We start from the raw sequence: 18819 nt of genomic DNA, 5'->3' as shown, positions 1-18819 counted from the left end.
AAACCCTTGAACGACTTACATTTTCTTGGTGCAACCCAAATTTAAACATGCTAGCCAGGTACCTTTTCAACAAGACTGCATGCAAACACTATCCACTTTAAGTTGAACATAATAGTATATTACAAAAAAAAATTTTTTTTTTGAGGGTTGGGATTTAGCTCAGTGGTAGAGAGCTTGCCTAGCAACGCAAGGCCCTGGGTTCAGTGGGGGGGAGAGGGGGAGGTATTGAGCCAGGCTCTCACCATGTAGCCCTGGCTGTTCTGTAACTTAATATGTGAACCAGGTTGGCCTTGAACTCACAGAGCTCTAACCACTTGCCTCTGCTTCCTGAGTGCTAGGTGCATATGCCACCATACCTAGTCCATTTTCATTTTTGAATAGGTTTTTCTTTTCTTTTATGGTGTTACTAGGGAGTGAACCTATGGTCTTGTGAATGCTAGGCAAACACTGCCACTTAGCTAAACTTTTGTTTGGTGGTTTTATGCTTATTTCTCACAAGTTCTCATGTAGCCCAGATTAGCCATTAACTTCTGATCCTCCTGCCTCCACCTTCCAAATGCTGGGATTACCATGTCTACCTAGGACAAACATCTTGATAAAGAAAAATGCACTATTGGGGCTGGAAAGATGTCTCTCCAGCCTCCTATTTTTTTTAAAAAAAAGATGCAGTGTTCAATTAAACATAGCTTCTAAAGGCAGACTACCTCAGTTCAAATCCAAGCTATACCACTTTCTAATCACCTAACTTCTTGTTTCTTTTTATTTATTTATTTATTTTTTTTTTTTTATTTTTTTTGTTCGTTTCTTGTTTCTTCAAGACAGGGTTTCTCTGTGTAGCCCTGGCTGGCCTGGAACTCACAGATCCACCTGCCTCTACCTCCCAAGTGCTGGGATTAAAGGTGTGCACCACCAAGAAGCACTGCCTGGCTTCTTGTTTGTTTCTTATTGTTAGTGTGGGGGGGGGGGGGGGGCAGAGCATGCCATTGCCTGTGTGTGGAGGCCAGAGGGCAACCTTGTGGATTAAGTTCTCTCTAGAACCTGACTGCTAGGATTACAGACATGTAAAACCACACCAATTCATAAAGCTCAGGCTTCACTGCAAACCCAGGTAAGTATTCTATCAACTCAATTATATTGAGTCAGTTGGGGGGGGGGAGGGTGTTGCTGTTGTTGTTTGTTTTGCATGTATATGTGTGCGTATGTTGAGGCGGAGGTAGATGTCTTTCCCAGATGTTCTTCACCTAATATCAAGGTAGCATCTCTCACCGGAACACAGCTCACTGACTTGGCTAGTCCAGTCTGTCTCCAGCACTGGGGGAAAAGATGTGGTCATGCGTGAGTGCTGAGGACGCACATCCCTGTCCTAACATCTGTGAACTGAGTGTTTTACCTGCCGAGCCATCTTCCCAGCCCCATTTCCCAACCTTTTTAAGACAACAGATTCCTACAGAATAAAATTTGTGAGGTACAAAAAGGAATTCAATTTAAATAGTTCTCCAGCACCACAAAGAAGACAGAAAAAAGTATATTAAGCATATGATCAATTCCTGACCTTATGCCAACGTCTCATCAATTTAAAATATAAGAATCATATGGCTTCTTTTTATACTGCTCTCTCCTGTTAATGGTTAAAAATATAATAAACTTTTTCATCCTTGCCTGGAGATGTCAACTCTTTAATTATGTCAATCCTGACAACACATTCTCCACAAGCGACTGCTGACAACCCAAACACTGCCTAAGAAATCAACTGTGCAAGTGTGCCCTAAATAAATGAATATAAAGGGGATAAATGAATTATTTCATCTGTCAGCCATCAAATCTAAATCATATGCAAGCACCATGGGTCAGCAGATTGCCACTAGAAAGCTTAGCACCTCTAATGTGAAAATGAAGCTTTCCCAGCATTATAAGGAAAATATATTTTTTCTTTTCTTTTCCTTTCTTTCTTTCGTTTTGTTTTGTTTGTTTGTTTGTTTTAGATAGTCTCTTTACAAAGCTGTCCTGGTTTGTTTGTTTGTTTCTTTGTTTGAGATATTTGTTTTAGATAGAGTCTCTCTACAAAGCTGTCCTGGAACTCACTGTGTAGACCAGGCTGACCTCGAACTCACAGAGATCTACCTGCTGAGATTAAAGATGTGTGCCACCATGCCCAACCTAGGAAACATCTTAACAGTGAACCAACAAATACATTCTATTTATTTATTTATTTATTTATTTATTTATTTATTTATTTATTTATTTTATTGTGAACTAGAGAGACAGCTCAGCAGTCTTTTCTCCCCTGGAAATGGGACAGTTGTGAACTGCCATGTGGGTACTGGGAATTGAACCCAGGTCTACCAGAAGAGCAGCCACTGCTCCCAAGCAGTGAGCCATCCCTCCAGCCCCAAATATCTTCTTTATTTACCTAAAGACACCCTTTTTTATATAAAATTAAATGAAAGCAAAATACAGACCGAATCACTGTTGCTCTGTTTAAAAGCCTGTGGTGTTCATTTATTCATCACTACGTCCCGGACACAGTGTGATGTCTGGAAGGAAGTAGGCACACAACTCCTAACTAGAGAGTGCATGAGCGACACCCCAAAATGTAAGGAACAAAAAGTGACAAAAATCAAACTTCTAAGAAATGTTCAGGTAAGGCATGAGAGCCCAAGCCTACAATGCCAGCACTCAGGAAGCTGAGGCAGGAGGATCACAAGTTCAAGTCTAGTCTGGGCTAGTGAGACCCTGTCTTAAAGAACAACAAAATGTCTAACATGAATTATGTGAAGGCACCAATAACCACACATCACTGGTGATTTCTGGCTCTCATTCTAGACTCACTTCCCATCTCCATCTTTGAAGGGGAGCCCGAGTTGCTAGGGCGCAGAGTGCTAAACACGGACAGTGCTCTTCCCAGAGCTTTGCTCTGAAACATGACTACTGCAGCACTAAACAGGTGTGACGACAAGCCAGAGGCCTGACCGGGGCCGTGTCTCCCCACTTACCGATGATTTGACTTTTCCAGCATCAACCCTGTCATACAGTGGGGTGCAGTACACAATCAGCAGGAGGAGGCTCAGGAGGAAGGCGCTACAGCTCACAAATTCAAAGAAGTACAAGCCTCCACACAGCGTGCACTCGAACACAACCTCTTCACAGATGAAGGCCAGCAGGGACAGCAGCTGCAGAAGGAAACATGTGACCTCAGGGAGGCAGATAACCCATGACAGTCACAACCACATGGACGCTGTGCCTGGTGGCACGTGCCTGTAAACTCAGACACTTGGGAGGCTGACACAGGAAGATCAAAAGTTCAAGGCCAGCCTTGCCAAGACAGTGAGGCCATCCCCTTCTAAAAAAAAATTAAACTCACTATCTGTTCAGTCAAATATTTGTAAAGTAGAGACTGGGGCAAACAAGATTGGCGGACACACTTGATCAAGAGAATTTACAGTCTGCATACACTAGTTAACTACTGTGTGTCAAACACAGAGACTCATAAATGAGAGCATTGTAACAGCCAAAAAAGGGGACTTCAGGAGAGAAGGCTGAGCGCCACCATGCACAGCAAATCTTTTTTTTTTTATGTGCTGTAATGAAGGAATCAGTGGGAGAGTTAGGCAGAGGTATAGTGGAAGGCAAATGGTGAGACTAGTCTAGAGCTCAGTGGAAGTGTGGCTACAGAGAGAGAGAGAAATCTCAGCATTTGGGAGGTCAAGAATCAAGAGTTCAAGGACAGCTTCGGCCTATAAGAGACTCTGTCTCAAAAAACAAGTTATATCCAAAAAAGAAAAAAGCCCTGTGAAAGTTGTTCAACTCCCAAAAGGGTTTGCAACCCACAGGTTGAGAACAACTGTTCAAAGGGAAACTTCCCACCTCACAACTAAAAAGATTTTACGCCAGAACAAAAACAGACATCTTTGCTCTGGTTTCCTGTGAAGTTAACCAGACATAAAGTTGTTATGTGATATTTTGATTGTGTTCTGTCAAATAAAGCTCGCCTGAAGTCAGAGGGTGGAGCTAGCCACTAGCTGATCATAGAGGTTTGGAGGACTATAGACAGAGAGGAAACGGGAAGTAGTAAGGCACGGCAGAGAGAGTATCTTGGCCTTTTTGGACAGAGGAACAGTAGAGACAGGAAGCAACTGGCAGCTGCTCCCTGTTTCTCTGATCTTTCAGGTTCTTACACAGATATTTGACTCCCAATTTTTTTATTGATAAAGATTAATTAGATTAACACTTCATAAAGTAGACACCCCATCACGAACAATGTTGATGGAGTCATTCCCTACCATCACATCACAGGATACGGAGTGACACACTGAGACAAATCACACGTAACTGTTTCCTTAACCTCCTGTGCTGGTAGCAACAGTATGAAATTTCAGGATGAGAGTCCAATGAATCCTAATGGCTAAGGTTCTACTTGCTGTATTTGTATATGTTAAGTTTATCCAAGTTTAAGAGTCTAGGAAATATCTGAAAAACATACCTACATGGGAGTGGAGAGATGTCTCAGAGTTAAGAGCACAGACTGCTCTTTCAGAGGACCCAAGTTCAATTCCCAGCACCCATACTGAGGCTCACAACTGTCTATAACTCCAGTTCCAAGGGATCCAACACTCCCTTCTGGCTGCCCTGAGTACCAAGCATGCAAAAAGTACAGACATATATGCAAACAAAAAACTCATATATATAAAACAAAAATACACCTATGTGTATAAAAGTCAGTTGAAGCCAGGTTGGTGAGAACTCCTGTAATCCCAGCACCTGAGAAGCAGAAGCAGGAAGATCAAGAGTTCGAGGTAATTCTTGGCTAGAGTTCTAAGCCAGATGACTGAGTAAACTTTCACTTGAGGATTCTGTTTGGCTGCTCTTGACACACTCCTGTGAGAGCTGCAAGACAGTGATGCCTGACCTGCAGCACAGACACAGGGTGCCTGTCTGGAAAGAGGGCAGGACTGCTCCCCAGAAGCAGAGGGTCCCAGGCCACCAGGAGCCCTGCTCTATGTACTAACAAGAGGCATTCTTACTGACAAGAGGCAGGCTCTGCCTGGCCATCCTAGAAGAATGATGGGGTTCAACATCCAGGCTGAACACTTACTAGTTCTATCTCTAGGTTTTAAAGGCCAAGAACTTAACATCACACACTACTGTCAATGTGAAACTCTCCTCCCTCTACAGTTCTTTTATAACCCCCTCAGCATTATTCCCTCTTTAGTACTGAGTGTGCTTTAATACTATGCAACAACAATGGGTTTGTATATGAGCTGTAATGATAGAGCAACACAAGAAACAATAAGCAACAATGCTTTATACCACACAACTGAGCAGTCCTTGTGAAGTTGAGAAATTTTCAGGGAAATGCCCAGAGTAGCTAGAGAAGGATGGATGAACACACAGGACTCAAACCAGGGTTGAGACACACATGAGTAGGAGAAGACATTCCCAGTTGGAGGAGAAAGGACAGACTCATGAGGGCAAGAACTTGCCCGGTGAGTCCAGAGAGGTACTGACCTAACTAAATGGGAATGGCAAGAAATTTGAAAGGAGTGGGTGTGGCTATGTGATGAGAAATACAGGACTCTGGGAATTAAGGGAGTCCCCCAGTTCAAGAGTAGGAGTTAAAGGGGCTGGTAGTGGCGCATGCCTTTAGTCCCAGCAGGGGTAGAGGCAGGCAAATCTCTGCGAGTTCAAGGCCAGCCTGGTCTACAAAGCCAGTGCAGGACAGCCAGGGCTGTTACACAGAGAAATCCTGTCTTGAAAAACAAAAAACAAACAAACAAAAAAGGGTAGGAGGTAAAAGCTGAAGAGCACAGAATAAGTAAGTCAGGATATGTTGGTTTGGTTTTGTTTTTAAAATAAAAAGGGAAACTTGTAAAGCAAGTAAAAACACTCCAAACAATTTACCCAACAGTGATGCCTAAGAGTGAGTCTGATGGGGATGTTTTATTTTATTTTAATCATATTTTAGTTGTTTGTTTTGGTAAACAGATACCTTCTGTATTAAATAAAGAAAAAGAATGTGCTCAATCAGAGAAGGAAGAATTTCAAGAAATAGTGGTCACCAGCATTTCACAAGTGGTCAGAGGCAGGAAGTAAGAGTCCCCTATACAGCAAAGAAACAAATTCGATTAAAGGCTCCTCGCTGTTCTCTTGGTAAACACATCCATTACTAACAGCAAGCACTTATCATACTAGAGACTGTTTAGTGAGCGCTGAGCCAAGGCCCAATGCAGCTAGCTCTCTAAGTCTCTCTACCTGGGCATGACTAGAGGAAACAGCATTCAGAGCAAGGATCGTCGGGAGAACAGTTTCCCATCTGGGCTTACAGTAGAACCTGAGCTAGTCCTGTACGGTGTAAGTCTGTCCCCTTAAACATCTTTAAGTGTCTGGCACTAGTTAGAAGGCATCATCCTCTATAAATTACATGTACTTAGAGAAGAACACACTATTAAAAAATAGTTTTAAGAAGCTGGGAAGAAAAGCCGGGCGGTGGTGACGCCCTTTAATCCCAGCACTCGGGAGGCAGAGCCAGGCGGATCTCTGTGAGTTCGAGGCCAGCCTGGGCTACCAAGTGAGTTCCAGGAAAAGGCGCAAAGCTACACAGAGAAACCCTGTCTCGAAAAACAAAAAAAAAAAAAAGAAGCAGCTGGGAAGAAGGCTCAGTAGTTAAGAGCACTTACTGCTCTTGGCAAAGGATGTATCTGAGCTCAATTCCCAGCATCCACACAGGGTGACCTACAATCACCTGCAACTCCAGACTCATGGGAGCTGACATCTCTGACCTCTGCAGGTACCTGCATTCATATGCACATAGCCTCACAAAACACACAAACACACACACACACACACACACACACACACACACACACACACAGAATAGATCTAAAAAGAAAAAAAAATTAATAACATATAACTGAAGCCAGGCACAGTGGACATGCCTATAATCCTAGCACTCAGAAGACCAAGGTGGGAGGACACTGTAAACCTGAGCTACACAGCAAGCCTCAGACTAGCCTGGGCTACACTGTGAGATCCTCTCTCAAACAAAACAAAAGCTGGACATGGTGGTACACCCTACAATCCCAGGGCTTGGGAGATAGAAGAAGAAGGATCCTGAGTTCAGGGACACCTTCAGCTATTTTCTGAATTAAGGTCAATCATTTAAACAGGGCTACCTGAGACCCTGTCTCAAAACAAGAAAAACCAGTAAGGCTGTGCAATTACAAAGACCTAAGTTTGATTCCCTAGAATCCACATTAATAAAAAAAAGAAAAAAAAGCTGCAAGCTGAATGTGAACAACTATAATCCCAGCACTCAGGAGGCAGAGGCAGAATTTAAGACTGTTTCCCAGTTACATGGGGAATTCAAGGCCAGTTAGGGCTACACAAGACTTCGCCACCAAAAAAAAAAAGAGGAAAAGGGGGTGCAGCTACACCACCCAAGACCAGAGCCTGGGGAGGTAGAAAAAAGCCAGCCAGTACAACCCAATCAGCAAACTTCAACTTCCAGAAGAGACCTGTCTCCTTGAGGCAGACACCCAGCATTGACTTCTGCCTTCCACACACACAGCACATGTGGGCGCACACACAAACCAATATAGTTCACACAGCTCACAACCACCTGTAACTCTAATTCCAAAGGACCTGTCTCAAAAAACAAAACACAACAACAAAAAAAGATGTGTTTAAAGTTCTGTGTTAAAAAAAGCATGCCTGTAACATTACAAGTTACCCATAACGAATGAATTTAACGGAGACAGTGTTTTGTGCTATCCCCATTTCTCCTTAGGAATGATGGCAAATAGCTAACAACCTTTTCAAGGCAAACTGACTTCTGTGGTCCAACTGTAAAGTTCGGGCAAAACTTCTGGTTGGGTCTCTTCTGAAGACAAAGAACTAAGGCCTGCTGAGTTAATAAAGTAATGAGAACTTTTACTTTGGCTTTAGCATTTTTTATTAGAAAGAAAAATAAAAGCAACTGAAAATAAGAGATTTAATGGACAGCAGACTCATAGGGATGATTTCCTTGGAGCAGCGAGAATGCTTCGGCGGTACAGTAATTTCTCTCTGTCCAAAAAGTCTCATTAGAAACATGTGTTTTCCTGCAGAGAAGCACAGCAGGTATCTAGAAAATATGTGAGGACTACATAGAGGAAGAGAAAAAGAAAGTGAACCTGGATCTATGGGAATGGCTCAGTTGGTAGAGTGCTTGCCTAGCACACACAAGGTTCTGGGTTCAATTCTCAGCACCACATAAACTGCATGGAGCACACCTGTCATCCCAGCACTGAGAGGTAGAGGCAGGAAGATCAGAAGTTCAAGATCATCCTCTACAATATAGGAATAAGTGTGAAGCTAATCTGTACTACTAAGACTCTATGAAGAAAGTGTGGGACAGATGGAGTGGAAAGAGGGAGAGAGGAGGAAGGGAGAGAGCAGGGAGGGAGAGAGGGAGACAGGGAGAGAGGATGAGGGAGAGAGGAAAGAGGAGGGAGGGAGAGAAGGGTAAAGGGAGAGGGAGAGGGGAAGGAGAGAAGGGGAGGTGGAGGGAGGGGAACAAAACCACACCCATCCGTGTAAAAGGAACTGGTTCTGTAAAGGAGCAATGCCAGGAGGGAACCCGGGTGCCTAGGAACCTAAAGGTGCCCACTGTGGCCATTCCAGGAGGGCGTGGAGGGACACACAGGACCAGATCCTCTAGGGTTGCACACACCATTTTATCCCCCACTGTGGCCATTCCAGGAGGGCGCGGAGGGACACACAGGACCAGATCCTCTAGGGTTGCACACACCATTTTATCTAACTTGTCTCCACATGATTTCCTCCTCTCCCCAGCTTCGATCCCTCTCGCAACTAAAAGCAGTGCCAGTTTTCTAACTGCTGTTTTTCTACTCCAGGAAAGTAGGTCAGCTGAGTTCCAAGAATGTTGAGTTCTGGTTATCAGAGTTTTAAGAATTTCAAATCTTCCCAAGGAAACCCATGGGCTGGTTTTTTGTTTGTTCGGCAAAAACGGTTCAGAAAACAAAGCAAAAACCATAAACATTCTAAACAGTCTAGCTTTTCCTAGAATTGTCTTCTTGAAAAAGGTAATATCCATTGGCAGCTGAGTTAGAACCCTGAAACGCCACATGAGTATCAATTAGATCATAATTTAAATATCAAAGATGTCTATTTTCACACCTTGGCTTAACTGCCAAAAATAAAGAGAAGCATGCTGTAATCTAGTTCTGTCCCCGGCACACGCGAACCAGAAAAGATGCCCTTTTGACTCTACCTCGAACCCACTGTACAAGTTAAACCCAAACACAAATTGTCCGACAAGTTAAACTGGGCGAGCACCCGGAAAACCGCAAAAGCCAAAAAAGATAAACAGAAAGCACTTCGTTGTCTAAAACACAGGCTCTCACGGAGACAATGAAAGAGTGTTAGCCGAGAGAAGGGAAAGGAGGTTTCGGTGGATGGGGGAGATGAACTAGGGCCCGGCTACGGGAAGGAGGCGGACGGCAACGCCCCCTTCCCTACTGGAAAGGGAAGGAACTGCGGTGTGGAAACGGCTGCTTCCAGAACGACGAGGCCGAGCAGCAGCCTCGAGGCATCCTCCCTAGCCCACAGGTCCCGGCCCTGGTTCGGGCCCTGGCCCTGACCCGACCCCCGACCCAGCGCCCGCTCGTCCTCCGCCGCTGTTGACCTCACCAGCTGCAAGCCCTTGAGAACGCGCTGAGACTTTGGGAGCCGGCCCAGGGTGAAGCAGGCGGCCAGGCCGCTGAGCGCGCCCCTGCCGGCACCCGGGGCCGCCTCGGTTGTGGGACCGTACACCGCTCGGTTCTCCATCGCCGGCTAAAGGTCGCCCGCTTAGCCAAAGTCTCCGCGCCGCAGCAGGGGGCGTCACTTCCTGGGACTCCGCCCCCGCTTCCGGTCAACTCCGCCCTCGTCACGCCTTTGTCACGCCCACTCTCTCGCCACGCCCCAGCTCGTAGACAGTCCCTTTGTTTGTCACGCCCCTTGCTTCGCCACACCTTGTTCGCCACGCCCCCTCCACCTTTCCGGCTCTCCTTTAACTCTTAAAGTGCTGGTAATTGACAGTTCCATGTTTTCTGTGGACTTTTTTTGTTTGTTTGGTTTGGGTGGGTTTGTTTTTTTTTTAATTACATTTATTTTTTAATCTACGTACTTAGTGAGGGACGCCATGTGGAAGTCAGAAGACTATTCAGGGAGTCAGTTCTCCTACCCTTTGAGTGGGACTGAATCATCATTAGGAGTGGCGGCTGGTGCCTTTAGCTACCGAGCCATCTCCCCGCCCTGACTTTTATTTTGGTTTCGGTCTGATTTTTTTTTTTTGAAACAAGATCTTATCTGCCCAGACTAGCCTAGAACTTGTAGTAGCTCCAGGAACTAGTACCAATCCTCCAGCCTTGATCTCTGTAGTGCTGGGATTACAGGCATGCACCCCTACATGCTCGACCTGTTTGGTTTTTAAAAGGTGCCAGGGTTCGAACTCAGGGCCTTCTGCATGCTAAAACCACACACCCCTGTTGATGCACCCCCAACCTCCTCCAATGGAGTTTTGGTTTATTTCTCACTTCCCACTGTTGCGGGATATTTGTTCACTGTGTGACGATGTATTTGCTGTGATTGGTGTAATAAAAAGCTGACCAGCCAATAGCTAGGCAGGAGGTATAGGTGGGATTTCCAGGGAGAGAGAGGAAGAGGAGGGGAATCTGGGCATACCAGAGAAGCCAGGAGACACGGGAGAAGCAGGAAAGGCAGTACATGACAGAATGTAGATTAATAGAAAGGGGTTAATGTATGTGATAAGAGCTAGCTAAAAACAAGCCTAAGCTAAGGCCAAGCTTTCATAATTAATGAGAAGTCTCCATGTCATTATTTGAGAGCTGGCTGGCGGGACAGAGAAAGACTTGCTACATCCCATGCTCATCCATTTTTCAGATAGTCATCTTTTCTTTCATTCATATGGGGTGGTGGTGCACATGTGTATGAAGGTGCAGGCTCATGTGTGTGAGTGTGGAGATCAGAAGTCAACCTTTGGTATTAAGTTTACTGCCATGTGCCAACCAAAGACACAAAATCCTTCCTGGCAGGACACTAAGTAGAATAATGAAAGTTCCAAATGACAATTAATAGATTAATCAGAATATCAGATATTGATAAATGACGTGAAGATACTGACCATGCCAACCTATAATGATTCAATTTTAGATTTTAACTTAATGGTAGTATGGAATCCATACATATTCAGCAGAAACCACTTTTTAGAAGTTGGCTCTTTTCAATAAATTATATGAGATAGTCAACTATTATTTTAAAAATTTGGATTTATTACTTGAAATTTTTCCCAAACATATGCTAATGTAGCTGTGTTTAGGGGCGGCTAAATAAATATACTATATTTAACAGGGTTAGACACATTTGCAACTGTTCATAATTTTTATGAAACAAATCATTCTATCAATCAACAGACTGCTGAACTGGCCAGACAATTCTCAAAAGAAAGACAAGTGGCCAATGAGTACTTGAAAAAGTGTTCAACATTCTTAACCATCAGGAAAATGCAAATTAAGACTGCTGTGAGAACCCATCTCACCCCAGTCAGAATGAGCATCATCAAGAAAGCAAATGTCGTGAAGGACTAGAGGAAAACAAAACTCTGTTCTCTGCTACCAAGAGTGCGAAAATGTTAGTCACTATGGAAATCAGTGTGGGAGTTCCTGACACTAGAACTCCATTCGACCACGTACACCATTCCTGGGTATACACAAAAGCCTCTAAGTCAGCGTACCACAGAGACTCTTACCCATGTTCCCAATAACCAGGAACTGGAACCAGCCTAGGTGTCCACCAACAGATGAACGGGCATAGAAAATGCAGTACATACACACAGTGGAATTTTACTCAACAGTTGTTTTTCTTTTTAGTGAAATCATGACATACGCAGGAAAATGAATGCAACAAAGTATATATGGTAAATTCAAATATATAAGGTAAATTCAAATATAAAAGGTAAATTCGAAAGATGAAGACCATTATGGTCTCTCATATGCAGATCCGAGATTTAAAATTATATAAATAGTGCTAGAGAGATGGCTCAGTGGTTAAGAACAATTTCTGCTCTTTTATAGGAGCTGAGTTCAGTTCCCAGCACCCACAGAGTGGCTCACAACCAACCTGTAACTCCAGTTCCAGGATATCCAATGTACTTTTTTGGTCTCCCCTAACACACTCATACATACATGCACACACACACACACACACACACACATAGAGACAGCGAGAGACAGAGAGACAGAGAGAAATACAAAGAAAGAAGTTAAACAATAAAATTTTAACTTTAATGTTTGCCTACATGTGTATCTGTATACCACATACATGCCTGCTACCTGCAGAGGTCAAAAGAGGGCATCAGATTCCCTGGAACTAGTGTTCTAGTGTAGTTGTTTGTTATTTTACTTTGTGGCTCTTTGCTATTTGGGGGGGGGGACCACCCAGCTCCCAAATAAATACACATGGAGACTTATTTAAATGCCCAGCCTTAGCTTGGCTTATTTCTAGCCAGTTTTCCTTAACTTAAATGGGATTATTTACCTTTTGCCTCTGGGATTTTTCCTTTTCTTACTTCTGTAATCTTACTTTCACTCTTACTCAGTGGCTGGCTGTGTGGCTGGGTGGCTGGGTGGCTGGGTGGCTGGCCCCTTCTTTTCTTGCTCCTTGATCTCTCTTGCTTTTTCTCCATTTCTTCTCTCTGCCTGCCAGCCCCTCCTGTCCTTTCTCCTGCCTTGCTATTGGGCTGTTCAACTCTTTATTACACCAAGCAGGTGTTTTAGGCAGGCAAAGTAAACAGCTTCATAGAGTTAAACAATGCAACATAAAAGAATGCAACACATCTTTACATCATTAAAACAAACGTTCCACAGCATAAACAAATGTAATACATCTTAAAATAATATTCCACAACGTTATAGGTAGTTGTAAAGTGCCATGTAGGTGTTGGGAATCAATCCTGGGTGCTCTACCAGAGCAACAAGTGCCCTTAACCACTGAGCCATCAGTCCAGTCCCAGGATAATTTTTAATTTAAATTTGTGTGTGTGTGTGTGTGTGTGTGTGTGTGTGTGTGTGTGTGTGTGTGTGTGTGTGTGTTTACATAGCTGTATTTGTAGATCATGAAACTAGAAAAGGGCTCATGAGAGGGAGGGAGATGCTGAGAGAGGTAGGAAGGAGGACAATGGAGTGCACAAAAGCAGAACTGCAGCCTGAGGGAAGAGAGGGAGCCAGCTGAGGGGGAGGGGAATGAACGAGGCCCACGTACAATGACATACATGTAAGATGCCACAATGAAAACCACACTTTGTATGCTGACCTAAAATATTAAGGTAGGGCTGGAGATGTAGGTCAGTTGGTAGTGCTTGCCTAGCATACATGAAGCCCTCCCTGGGTTGGATCCCCAGCTACACATAAAAGCTAGTTGATGGCACACACCACTAATCCCAGCACCCTGAAGGAGGACCAGAAGTTCAGGGTTACCTCTGGCTACACAGCAACTGAGTTTGAGGCCAGTCTGGACTACATGAGACTCAGAAGCAAAAAAAAAAAAAAAAAAAAAAAAATTAGTCCAGCAAGATGGCTCAGCCAGGAAAGGTGTGAAACCTCACAAGGCAGTAGACCTGAGTTGAATCTTTGGAACTCATAGTGGAAGGAGAGAACTGACTCCTAAAAGTTAACCTCTGTTCTTGGTTTCGGAATAATCTGTGAGGATGCTGTGGGCCACAGAAATATGAAGTAGGAATTCAGCTGACTATGACAAAGCTATACCTGGAAGAAGCCAAGGGCCTTCCAGAGGATAAAGCCAAGGCTTAAGGAGTCTTGATGATGTTGGCTTTTAAATATTAGCTGTTTCCTGCTATGAATTTCTCATGTGCTATTGTAGCTTTTCCATTCCTAGAATAGTGTGTTTGATCATCCATTGGGCACAATTTCCCCTATACAATGAAAGTATTTGGATATACATTTCCCAATTGTGCTGAAAGCAGTCACACAGTCAGACCCCTAATTTCAGGCCTTTCTGTAATTATCGTTACTAGCAACACCAGCTAGGGCCATCTCTGGACAAAAGGATTTTATCTGAGGCCGGGCGGTGGTGGCACACGCCTTTAATCCCAGCACTTGGGAGGCAGAGCCAGGCGGATCTCTGTGACTTCGAGGCCAGCCTGGGCTACCAAGTGAGTCCCAGGAAAGGCGCAAAGCTACGCAGAGAAACCCTGTCTCGAAAAACCAAAAAAAAAAAAAAAAAAAAAAAAAGGATTTTATCTGAGATACCTCTCAGACTTTCTAAGGACAGATTGTAGATAAGACAAGCATCCAGACCACCTACTAGTCTCCTGAATTAAGGTAAATATCTATATGGAGACAACCGCCAAGGCCAGGAGGATGTTAGGTACAAACCTTTGCTTCTTGTGGAAATTAAGCTTACCCCTTCTTTCTCTCATATCCCAAAATGGTACCTCTAGACTTCCCCTTTAACAACTAACTCAGAACAAAAGGGCTTCACATACCAGATGCATCAAGCTATGACACAGGCTTCCTAGCTACTGAGCAGACTTGGCCCACCCAAGCAGAAAGAGGCAGAGCCAGAGAATTGTGGATTATATGTGTGTTTAAACTGGACTGGGGAGAGACAAAGATGGAAGGAATTTAGAACAATGAGAGGAGAGGAGAGGAAGGGACAGAGAGGAGCTAAGTATGAGAACAGAACTGAAGCTGTGTAGAGAGATTTTGACTTAGAAGAATAAAGTGAATGGACTAAAGGGTTTTGTATGTGTGGTGGTATTTTACTTGTACTGAAATGTGATTTTAATTGTATGTTAATAAATAAAGTTGCCTGGGGGTCAGAGCTATTAGAGCCATAGCAAGTGCGTGGCGGTGGTGGCGCACGCCTTTAAGGACCTGGAGGGCGGTACATACAGGCAGTGACGAGGCAGTCACATGTTTGGGTTTACAACCAATGAGAAGGCAGAACAGCTAGAGTATATAAAGACATACACACAGGAAGTAGGTCTAAGTCCCTTTTGGAGAGCTCTCTTGACTGAAGAGGATCGCTGAAGCAGGAAGGGTGAGGCTCTTAGCTCTGACCTCTTGGCTTTCTTCTCTGAATGGGCTCTGTGTTTCTTATTTGATAAGATGGTTGGTTACATCTACATGTATGCCTAGATTTATTTGAGAATCACAGATTAATTAATCCACTGCTCATAGCGTCTCTTCTGGAACTCTGGGAGAAGACTTAGAGGGGTTGGACCCCAATAGTCTTTGTTATGAGGATATGTCACTCTGATTGGTTTAATAAAAATCTGAACAGCTAATAGTTAGGTAGGATTTCCAGGCAGAGAGGACACTGGGGAAAAGGTAGAGAGGCCAGGAGACACAGAACAAGCAAAACAAGCAGGATGGGCAGTACAGAGTAAAGGTAATAAAGTCATGAGGCAGAAAGTAGATTAATAGAAATGTGTTAATTTATAAGAACTAGTGAGAAACAAGCCTAAGCCATTGGCCAAGCTTTCATATTAATAATAAGTCTCTGTGTCATTATTGGGGAGTCAATGAAAAAGTCTCACTACAATCCTCCATATGCACAGTGTGTCATACACACACCCACACTCATACCCACACTAATAAGAATACATTTTCATTTAAAAGTTCGATATTTGGGGCTGGAGAGATGGCTCAGCGGTTAAGAGCACTGGCTGTTCTTCCAGAGGTCCTGAGTTCAATTCCCAGCAACCACATGGTGGCTCACAACCATCTGTAATGAGATCTGGTGCCCTCTTCTGGCCTGCAGGCGTACACGCAGGCAAGGCACAACATTGTATACATAATTAATAAATAAATCTTTTAAAAAAAAAGTTCGATATTTTAAATTCATGGTGGGTTTACAGAGCCCCTGTCCTGGTGATACGGTGAAGAACACACACCTGCAAATGAAAAGGTCCCTTCATAAATGGGCGGTGGGGAAAGGTGTCTCTGAGCACCACAGTATTTGTGCTGAATGAGACCCAATGTTTGGGGAGGCCCTCAGGTTTACACTTTAGAGTGAGAGATAAACCAAAGAGCAACCAGGCAAATACACAGACAAACAAATACAGAAATATTTAAAGGAGTTGGGGAAGAACACAAGAAACAGTGTTAGGAAAGGCAAAGAAGGAGTCTGAGGTTTAATTCCACAGAATGGATGAAGGAGCCCTTTAAATGGATCAGACATCTGAATTTAGCAAAGTTCAAGCTAAGTTCCCAATCTGCATGCTCCATTTCTACCAGCAGAGGGCGACAAAAAGCAAAGGACTGACAAAGAGGCCTGTGGGCTGGTGTGTTTATTCACTGTGCAAGGTGAAGGCCAGAGTCCTGCTAGGGAAAGAAGAGGCTGAGGGATCAGCTGCCTCCTGTGAGCACTTTAGTGCAAAACAGTTTGACCACTTTGGGTGGGAGGGGGAGTTAGCTGCTAGTTACCTGGGGATGGGAGAGGATGGGGATTCAGTCCGGAGTTTGGATTAGAGGGAGCTTGGGCACTATTTTGTAACTATTAACAGGAAGCCTTGTCTCAAACAAAGTACCACCCCAGGAAGCTAGAAATCCACCGTAGGGTGGTTGGTTTGTTTTCTTTCCTTCTTTTCTCTACTGATTACTTTCAGTTCTTAGGGGCTAGAGAGGCGGTTCGAAGGTTAAGAGCACTGGCTCTTCTTCCAGAGGACCCAGGTTCTGATCTCAGCACCTGCCTGTGGCTCACATCTGCAATTCCAGTTCCGGGGGCCCGATGCCCTCCTCTGGTCTGTGAGGACACCTGGCACACAGCGGTCCACAGATATGTGCAGGCTAAACATGCATACACAATAAAATAAATAAACGAATAAGAAAAAATTCAGGTCTTGAAAATGTGAAGCATTGATACGGGTTAAAAGGTGAAAGGAGCCAAGCATAAGTGGCACACTTTTAATCCCAGCCTTGGGAGGCAGAGGCAGGTGGATCTCGGTTCCAGGCCAGCCTGGTCTAGCAAGTTCCAGGACAGACAGGGCTGTTACACAGAGAAACCCTGTCTCAAAAAACCAAAAAAGACAATAAAAAGTCAGACAAGGGCCAGGGGTTGGCTCAGCAAGCAAAGGTGCCTGCTATACAAACCTGCCCAGGTGAATTCAGAGCCCCAGCACCCACATACAAGCTGGAGAGATGCAGTAGTGCTTGTATCTGAATTCTCTACCTACCGCTCTGGGAAGGTCAGAGGTAGAGACAAACAAGTCATAAACTCGTGGGCCAGCTAAAGCAGTGGACAGGATGACCCTATCACAAACAACGTGGACGGTAAAGAGCCACGTCTAAAGTTAGCACAACTCTGACCTCTACACGAATGCTGTAGTGTACGCACACCTATACTCACACACAGGAACGTTTACACACACAGCACACATGCATGGATCCTACTGCAAACCACTCATATACTAAGTGAAAAAACAGGACCAGATGTGGTATACACCTATAACCCAAGCACTCTGGAGGTAGAGGCAGGAGAATCCCAAGTTCAAAGTCATCCTCAGCTCCATAATGAGTTCCAGGCCAGCCTGGGCTACTGCATGAGACCCTGTTTCAAAACAGAAAAACCAAAGCAATTGGTCAGGTGATGGTGTACACCTTTAGTCCTAACACTCAGGAGGCAGAGACAAGCAGATCTCTGTGAGTCTGAGGCCACCCTGGTTTACATAGTGAGACCCTGTCACACACACACTTCTCCCACAAAAGGAAGCAACTTCAACAATGAAAAATGTGAATCAGAATCCCTTCTGCTGCATTTCTGCCCAACCCTCTTCCATAGGTAGCAAAGTTGGTTAGTTTCTGGTCATCTTCCTTTTATTTAAGATTATTTTTTATTTATGTGTATGTGTGTGTTTATGTGAACCATGTACATGCAGGTACCCACAGAAGCCAGTAGAGGGCATTATATCTCTGGAACTAGAGTTATAGGTGGTTGTAAACTGCCCAGTGTGGGTGCTGGAAACCAAACTGAGGTCCTCTGTAAGAACAGTAGACACTCATAAGAGCTGAGCCATCTCTCTCCAGACACCTTTCTTGTGTTTCTCTAATAGAGACACAGAAATGTGTGTTCATTGGTGTGAGCACACACATGTGGGCTGAGAAGTACATTAGAAGCTTTGGTGCTGGGAATGTTCTCTTATCTTGGTGTGGGTTATATGTGGTCATTTTGTGATATTTCAAATCATAATTGTAACATACACTTTTCTGTATTTGTACAGTTGACCAATATGCTGGAAAAAAAAAAAAAAAAAAACAACAAAAACAAGATTAGCTGAGTGTGGTGGTACCTGTCTGTAAACCCAGCACTTGGGAGGCAGAGGCAGGAGGATTAGGAGTTCATGGTCATCCTTCGCTCCTAGCAAGTTGTAGAGAACAGCCCGGGCTACATGAAACCTTGACTAAACAACAAAACCCCAAACCAGAAACAACCTAGTTTCAAAACAAAATTCTAGGGCCAATGAGATGGTTCTGATGGCATTTGCCAGGCCAACCTGACCGCCTGAGTTCGATCCCCAGATCCCCCAGTACAAGAGAACCAAATCCTGGATGTTGTCCTCTGGCCTCCACACATGCTGTACCCTCACAATGATAATTATAATAAAATTCTAAACCCCTGTATTGCTAAAATTGCAGAATCCTTTCTGGTCTAGATTTTATCAATGACTCTACCTCAACACAATACTGAGTATTTAATCTGTATGCCACACATGTTCTCACTGAGCTAAACATCACCAGCCCA

The 18819-nt window shown here is 44.1% G+C and overlaps 1 protein-coding gene across 6 annotated transcripts in view; it reads right to left on the bottom strand.

Annotated features, from left to right (window-relative positions):
- The window catches only part of Cmtm6 (CKLF like MARVEL transmembrane domain containing 6), a 173912-nt gene extending 164008 nt beyond the window's left edge, over window positions 1–9904 (bottom strand). For 2 of the 6 annotated variants that reach the window (XM_052723373.1, XM_052723380.1), the window contains exons 1-2: window positions 9688–9903; window positions 2994–3170 (exon numbers count right to left, since the gene is read on the bottom strand). In XM_052723373.1, coding sequence (XP_052579333.1) covers window positions 2994–3170; window positions 9688–9825 — 315 coding nt within the window. In that variant the 5' untranslated portion in view covers window positions 9826–9903. Of the gene's footprint in view, window positions 1–2993; window positions 3171–9687 lie in introns of all 6 variants that reach the window. The other 4 variants (XM_052723382.1, XM_052723390.1, XR_008214909.1 and 1 more) reach the window with 3 other exon arrangements.
- Window positions 9905–18819: the final 8915 nt, after the last annotated feature.

The sequence above is a fragment of the Peromyscus californicus genome, unplaced genomic scaffold (assembly GCF_007827085.1).
Source record: "Peromyscus californicus insignis strain IS unplaced genomic scaffold, ASM782708v3 Scaffold_11__1_contigs__length_118956290, whole genome shotgun sequence".
Lineage (NCBI taxonomy): Eukaryota > Metazoa > Chordata > Mammalia > Rodentia > Cricetidae > Peromyscus > Peromyscus californicus.
The sequence above is the reverse complement of the archived record's forward strand: the minus strand, read 5'-3'. Positions and strand labels throughout refer to the sequence as shown.